The 8,397-nt window shown below is 45.8% G+C and overlaps 1 protein-coding gene across 1 annotated transcript; it reads left to right on the forward strand.

Moving 5' to 3' along the window:
* Positions 1 to 2,348: 2,348 nt before the first annotated feature.
* On the forward strand, positions 2,349 to 7,182 carry LOC311269534 (uncharacterized protein). The gene has a single exon (XM_084373723.1). The coding sequence runs from the start codon at positions 2,591 to 2,593 to the stop codon at positions 6,188 to 6,190; it is 3,600 nt and encodes a 1,199-aa protein (XP_084229849.1). The 5' UTR covers positions 2,349 to 2,590; the 3' UTR covers positions 6,191 to 7,182.
* Positions 7,183 to 8,397: the final 1,215 nt, after the last annotated feature.

The raw sequence follows: 8,397 nt of genomic DNA on the forward strand, positions 1-8,397 counted from the left end.
CCTGGCAAGACAAACATGTTAGTGGTCACCTATCAGTGGTTTTAACGTTGTGGCTGATCGATGTATCTATGAGTGGTATCAATCATCTCTTCAAGGTCTCTGCAAGAAATCAAATACTTCTCTTCTCAATTACGACGTACTATTACTTTAAATTTGACTAGTTTCAGATTAAGAGAACAAATTATTGGACACATTGGGTTGATGCTTTTTTTAGCTTGTAACTAAGATCTGTAGGAGAAGAGCAGAGCCTTCCTCAGAAATACAGCAGTGCAACAGCATACGGTGTAGAAGCATGTCATACTGAGATGATGAAGTTTGGAAATTGGCATTTTTGAAAAGTGGTCCTTTGAACTGGGATCATGTAGGTCTATGGATATTGTTGAAGAACAACATTATTAACATTATAACAACTATTTATTGTGTTAATGTATGTGTGTGTGTGTGTGTGTGTGTGTGTGTGTGTTTGTGTGCGTGGTCATCACAATAATATCTTTGGCCTAGGTGTGGATATGTTGAAATGAGGTCACAATGACATGTGATGTATTTTTTTGTAGGAAAGTGGGCAGTAAATACTGACGCAGTATTCGACTGAACTCATTTAAGTGTCAAGGTTGTGTGTATTAACCTTTACTGAGGCAGCAAAACATGAATACATTTAATAAAATGGATCTAATCCCTCCGTGGAGTTCAACATGTACATGAACACTGTTCATTTTACGTGTTCAATTACGTTTCAACTGAATTTTATTGTCAATCTCATGTCAGTCCATCTCTGCTGCAATCCTTCACGCTAAGAGCAGACCAATACTGATTTCTTGGTTCCCAACATCTGCGTACCAGTGTGACTGTACCCTTAAACCTCCGACTGTGTCTTAATGCAGCCTGGAAAAACAGCCAGATTTGTTCAAAGATTGCTGACCCACTTACTCAGACTTATTTGGGCCAAGGAATTCATGTGGATGAGACAGCGGCTTTATTTTCAGACTCTGTGTTCATTTCACAGCCGTCTGCAGCCAAACTGTGCCACATGTTGTTTCTTCAGCAACCACAAGAGGTCGTGCTCATTCCACCACAAACCCTATTTTAATTATTCTGTTAATGAAGAACATCTAGTCACCTAATATAACTGATTTAGTTTAACCTGAAACGCTTGTGCCAAACACGCAGAATATCTGTTTAACTGATAGCACTTATTGAGGTTGTGAAAATCTACAAACGAGGTACATGACCAACCAGGACTCTGATTCGCGCACTGTATCGATTAGAGCTGTGGTTCTCAAACTCTTTCACATCATGGACCTGCATTTGATGATATTTAGTTCCAGGGTCCGGCCATCCTATAAGAATTTTACTTTTAGACATTTCATGACAGAAAGTGTATGAAACCCACGACTCAAGAAATGATTCCCATTTTGGCTGAGGAGCCCCTGAAACCACCTCATGGACTCCCACTGGACTCAGAGGATTGCATTTGAAGTCATATTTTACGGCTCACCAAGGTTTGTACATAATGTCAAAAAACAGAGATCATAGTACCACTACCAGACTCGAGATGGTTTAATGACATTTTTTTCCCCCTTTTTTAACTTTCCCTTTTTCTTATGTCCCTTTAAAATTCAATTATGTTCATTCACTTATGATTATGTAATCATCCTGAATGGCTCGATTGTCTTCAGGACTGCTGCTGACTCTGTTAAGATGTTCAAAAGTTCATACTATTGATCAACTTGTTTTTATATTTGATTTTGTGATAGTAACCTTTACACTTTACTGAAAGCGTATGCTCTCTAGTAGGCGTTAAGATATTGCTTTTTGAAGTAATAGCAGCATAGTGGATAGATTCAAAGAGGAAAATACTGTGTGAACGGGCATGTAGGTCAACATGCTAATTATCTCCCAAGCTAATGTGTAAAGTATTGTAGCATTTTAATGCAAAAGCTATTTATAGAGCTGTGATTTTTAAAAAATAGACTTGGGTGAGTTACGGTGGGTTTCTACGACACACTGGCTCTGAATGAGACCAGTTTATGAGGAATAAAAGCAAATCTGTTCCATTAAACGATTATTGGGCTACACACAGAGGTACATTGCTTTAATCTGGATGAGACATTTATATAAAGCCAGATCATTCGGCAAAATTCAAAATTCGGCCCTATTAATGGAGTATTTGTCTTTGCTGTTTATGTAAACAGAGTCATCAGACACAGAGAGGAAGAGAGAGAGTGAGCGAGAGAGAGAGAGAGAGAGAGAGGGTGGGTTGATGACAGCCCCTGGCTCTGCATTGCTGACGAAAGCTGCTTAGCTCCTCAGTTGCTATGGCAACCAGGGAGAGCAGCCAGACAAAAACGAGGCAAAGGGGAGGGGCTTTCAAGGGAGAAATAGAGGAGAAAGGGCTGGATGGGAAAGATAGAGAGAGGGAGGGATACAGACATCCGATAAAGAAACACACAGAGAGCAAGAGAGGTAACGCGAGGCTGCAGACGGAGATAAAGATAAGGTCTCTGGATATAAATGCTCACACCACCAGCTGGGGAATAACAACTACAGAAAGTGACGGGAGGATACAGCGAGAGGGGGAAACAGAGAGAAGATGGATGTACAAACGGAGAACATGGACCCCCCGCCTGGTGAATCCCAGTCGAGTGGAAAAATCAGAAAAGGATTCAAGCTGTTTGGCAAACGCAAGCCAGGTAACATCTTCTCTATTCGCAGCAAAGGGGACGGGAACAACAAGTCACCTGTTCACAGGAGCAAAACACAGGATGGACTATCGGAGAGTGCTGCACCAGATTCGGAGCAGGAGCCAGACAAGGAAAAGGCACAGGAGGTGAGTCAAGGAGAGATGGAGCAGGCTGACGAGGAAACGCTCGGTGAAGATGGCGTTCTGGCTGCCGCCCATGCTCGCACCTCCATTTCTTCAGCAAGCTCAGCCAAGTCCCTCAGCTTCCTGTCGTTGCTGAGGGGTGGCCGGAGAGGAACGGGGGACCGTCGAGTCCAAACCGTGTCCCAGCCAACGGGTCGGCAACGTCGCGGGCTGAAAGGTCTCTTTGGCAATGTAAAGTTCCGATCAAAGGATAAAGAGGACAAGGAGGAAGCCCCTCCGAGCCCACTTCTCATGTCGTCCCGTGCCAACAGTGTGGAAATCATCAAAGAGGACCTCACCCTCACCCCCAAATCTCCACGCTCTCTGGAAAGCCCAAAGACTGAGAGTTGTGAGCCTGTCACGGGAGAGGACAGCGCAGCCACGACCCCATCAGAGACTGTATCTCCCCAGGTGACAGCAAAAATTGTGAGTAAAACTAATGAGCATGTGCCGCCTTTACCCACCTCTGAACCACCCATGGTACCCGGCGATAAAAGCCTAAGCTCATTGCTGGCAGACATCTCCTCTCTCCTGACCTTTGACTCGATCTCAGGGGGGGGAGACATCATGGCTGATGTGGAGGCTGAGTGGGGAAAAGCCAGCAGTGCCATCAGTGCTGAAGTCTCGCCATCGTCCACATCTCTTTTCTCCAAACCCACTTTCTCCTCTTCACTGACTTCTACATCTGTCGGAACTGCTGTTACAGCAAAACCCTCTCCTGTAGCCATCCCCACAGCAGCCTCGACCAAATCCTTTACTCCTCTGACTAAGACAACTCCATCCTCATCGCCTGTTGCCAAGCCGAGCACCATCATCACAACGCTGACCAAAACTTCCACTCTGACTACTCACTCAGTCAAACTGAGCTCAGACTGTATTCCAGCTCCTGAGGCTTCCATCAGCATTCAAATTAAATCAACTCCCACGCCCGTCGGGGCAAAACCCTCAACTACTCCTGTAATGACAAGCTTTGCTCCAATAATGTCTTCCTTTTCTACGACAACTAAATCCACACTGAGCACCACCTCTACTGCAACCACAGCTCCTCCGAACACCCCGGCCACTGTGGTCAAGGCTCCCTCAATTAGTCCAACTCTTACCTCTACAGCTAGCAAACTGGCTTTGCAGGAGATTGCAGCACCCCCTCAAATTGTTGCTTCAGTCATTAAACCTAGCCCTGTAGCTACACCACCTCCTGCTCCAGCTAAACCTCCGCATGTAACCCCTAGCCCCCCCACCCCTGTTGCTTTAACCCAACCTCCACCTGCTAAATTGCATTCAGCTAGCAATGTGAACCTGCAAACTTTCACTTCCTTCAAACCTTCTCTAAGTTCAGCTGCAGGAGAATTTAAAGCCCCAGTTACAGTATCTCCGGCCTTTACTGTTACAACCAAACCCTCCTCTCCTGCACCAGTTGTCTCCACCAAGATGACAACATTTCCCACATCAACTACAACTTCAGGCTCGGTATCTGCGGCCCTTTCCAAGCCTATACTCACCTCTAGCCCGATGGGCTTAAATCAGACCCCTCCCTACCTTGTAACTGTCCCACATCCTTGTCCTTCCTCTACTATGACAACTAAAACCCAACCAAGCCTTGTATCTGTCCCAACTCTGTCTGTAGATAAGATTCCTCCTACGACTAAACCTGCACCGGCCTCTTTAGATAAGATGCCCCTGGCTCCCTCAATGACTCCAGCCCCTACCACTCATGCTGTTGTTTCAACAGCATCCCCAACACCTCCTGCTCCAGGTCAGATCCCAGTCTCTCAATTTAAAGCGCCTCCTGCTCCAGGTCAGATCCCAGTCTCTCAATTTAAAGCGCCTCCTGCTCCAGGTCAGATCCCAGTCTCTCAATTTAAAGCACCTCCTGCTCCAGGTCAGATCCCAGTCTCTCAATTTAAAGCACCTCCTGCTCCAGGTCAGATCCCAGTCTCTCAATTTAAAGCGCCTCCTGCCCCTGCTCAAATCCCTTTATCTAAGGAGCCAACTGCTCCTGTTCAGATCCAAGTTTCATTACCTAAAGTTCCACCTGCCCAAGCCCAAATCCCAATTTCTGTATCTAAAGAGCAGCCCGTTCCTGCTCAGATCCCGATGTCTGTATCTAAAGAGCAGCCCGTTCCTGCTCAGATCCCGATGTCTGTATCTAAAGAGCAGCCCGCTCCAGCCCAAATTCATGTTTCTCAGTCTAAAGCCCCTCCTGCCCCTGCTCAAATCCCAATTTCTGTATCTAAAGAGCAGCCTGCTCCTGCTCAGATCCCAATATCTGTATCTAAAGAGCAGCCTGCTCCTGCTCAGATCCCGATGTCTGTATCTAAAGAGCAGCCTGCTCCAGCCCAAATTCATGTTTCTGAGTCTAAAGCCCCTCCTGCCCCTGCTCAAATCCCAATTTCTGTAACTAAAGATCCCCCTGCTCCAGTCCAAATTCATGTTTCTCAGTCTAAAGCCCCTCCTGCCCCTGCTCAAATCCCAATTTCTGTGTCAAAAGATCCCCCCCCTCCTGCTCAAATTCAAGTCTCTCAATCAAAAGCTCCCCCTGTCCCTGCTCAGATCTCAGTTTCTGTAACTAAGGACACTCCTGCCCCTGGTCGTATCCCAGTTCCTGTATCTCCTGACCCTCCTGCTTCCGCTCAGATCCAAATTTCTCAATCTAAAGCCCCTGTTGCACCTACCTCTCCCCCCTGCCCTGTCACTTCTCATCCTTCTACCCCTGCACCTTGGTCGAGCACAGCACCAGCCTCTGCTAAGATGAGAGGAAGTGGACAAGCATCAGTGGATGGTCAACTGGATAGTCCACAGGTGCCCAGGGGGGCCCAGACAGTGCTGTCCAAAACAGATGAACTGCACAATGAGTCACGAACAAGCCTCCAGGAATCCTCCAAGGAAAGGAGGCCACCACAAGTAAAGGCATCTGGACTTAGCAAAATACCTGTAGTTGGAGGGGGCAGAGCAGGCAAAATACCTGTCCGGGAAAGTCAACATGCTGACGATGAAGCAAGCAGGGACCCACCTACTCCTGTCCTCGAAGAAGAGAGGCCCCATTTCAACTCACATGACACATCAAGCAAAGATAAAATCAGTGATGTTGGGGCTTTTGTGCCCACCTCAAAACACACCCAGGAGGAGAGTCAGCAGCCCAAGGTCCCCACCAGTTTACCGCGTGACTCAAAGATCCCTGTGAAGCACGGCGCGCAGTCTCACACTGCCTCGCAAATCCCTCAAGCTAGAGAGCCCCCACGCACCAAGATCCCCGTGTCCAAGGTTCCTGTCCGCAGGGTTGGTGGTAAACCTGCAGCTGCGGGTGGCAGCACCCAGATAAGAAAGTAAAGCGGCGGACTGAATCAATCCACAACACAGATTATGGCTTTGAATGCAACTTTCTATCAATATAACTACATGGCCACTCTTTTTTAATTCATGTTTCTATACTGTAATTCTTGGCTTGTCTCTGTCATCTCTTGGCTTCACTTCACCATAAGCAACAGTACCAGAGTCAAGGAGGTTGACTGATCGCACTCAAGCACAAAACATCTCCACAGGGAGCCAAAGCATCGAGCCTGGCTCTTTGGTGCTGAGCCAACTGGACACGCACTCAGGAAAGGTTCGGGGTCACACCTGAACACACAGCAGCAACGGTAACAAAGGATAAGCAAGATTAAAGGTCTTCTGGGAACACAGTCACACACACACACACACTCAACATGGGCGAGTGCCTTTTTTAAGGGTGCTTTTCCTACAGACTCTCAGAATTTGTTCAGTATTTTCTACAGTACTTTTAACTTTTGTTACTTCCACTTTTTGTAGGAACCGTCAACTCTTTTTTGTCTTTCTTTCCAGCAAGTCTCTTTGATAATAACCAATCCCTTTACGTTTTTATTTATGTCAGGAGAAGAATCGCAGCAGGAGCTCAATGAATTAATGCAAAACAACCAAATTTACATTCCGCACCTATCTCTGGATGTATGTAGCAGAAAACGTGCCATTAATTTTTGTACAAGATGTCGAACTGTACAGCGCCTGTGTGTCCGCCTGCTCATATGTAACACGATCTGATCTCACTGTGAACTATGGCAGAGACTGGTTTTGAGGGAGGAAAGGAAATGGACAGTGGACTGCAGCCATTAACAAATGGCACTGTGGACGTTTGGGCGAGACAGAGAGGATGCTGAGATGAGATCTGCAGCTCTTACACTGGCACATCCTTATCCTTTCCCCACTTATACTCAGATGAGAACAATATGTCTGTGTATAGTCTCATTTATGTTGTTCTGTTTCCTATTTAATCAATAAAACAATATGAATACTTAGCAAGATGAGAACTGTTTAAGTTGTGATCTATATCCTGTGTTTATTGTGGCAGACAGATGAGAAACGTGAGCACATTTGAAAGGATTTACATCGTCTCTTGAGTTAATCTTACGTGGAAGGAAATTACATAACTCCGTCAAAGCTAAAGATCAGAGTAAAGAGAAATGTCAAGCATTTTATGTTTTCACTGACAAATCCCCAGCATCTTACTACAGCCTGGATTCACAGTGTCCTCATACGAACATGATTCAAACACACTCAAAGCTCACTGACCTGAATAGTGAGCACATGAATGTCAGCACAACCCGGCCAATCAGCCGCGAGGGAAAACGCTTAACATGCATACCTTATTATCAGGAGAAGGGGTTGGAAATGTGTGTCATTGCTATTCTTAGCGTTAAATGGATCCGATGCATCAGCTCTATAGTGTCTCTCTGTCTGAGTGGATCATTTAGACAAAAACAAAATATTAAAATGAAAAGGCTGGAGTGAACTCTACAATGCTGCACAAGGGTTAAAAAAGCAGGGAAAAAAGGATGAGAGGCGACTCAAACAGCTGCGAGTGGTGAGAGTCAAACCTCAGGTTTAGGAAGCTTGGGAAGCTGATCGGAGTCATGGGGTGATGTTAAGAGGAGTCTGGTGTTGTGAATACGGAGTAAAGGACAAAGGGTGATTTTTTTTTTATTCCACAAAAATATAGCCTTGCGGAGGTGACACAAAAAGACCTCTGTTAACTTTCCGAAGCCAGGGGCGGCAAGCGGAGATGGGTCGACCATAATTTTCCTAGGACAAACACGTGGATTTCAGCAGATCAGGTGCTGGTACAGACTACAGAGGGTAAAACCATCTCCCTGGGAAAAGAACAGTTTCCCCCCGTGGCTCTGATACAACACATGCTTGTTCCATGCAAACACCTGAGATTTGGGATTGAAACTTTGAAAAATTTTCCTAAACAGCATGTAGATTTATAATCACGGCTGTTAGAGCAGAGGTCACGCTGTATATGAGAGCTCACGCTGTATATGAGAGGTCACAGTGTGATTAATGACATTATCTCTGCCTTACAGGAGGCTGCTGGTGTGAATATGATTCTTGTAGCTTTAAAGAGGAAACTGAAACACGCACATTCACTGAATGCTGCCTTTTGTCAACATCCATTCACATGATTTTCCCAGCTATGTGGCTTTCATGCTTGTACTGTAAATGATAGCGACAACAGCCTTGAG

Source organism: Pagrus pagrus, assembly GCF_965226575.1.
Source record: "Pagrus pagrus genome assembly, chromosome: 14".
Lineage (NCBI taxonomy): Eukaryota > Metazoa > Chordata > Actinopteri > Spariformes > Sparidae > Pagrus > Pagrus pagrus.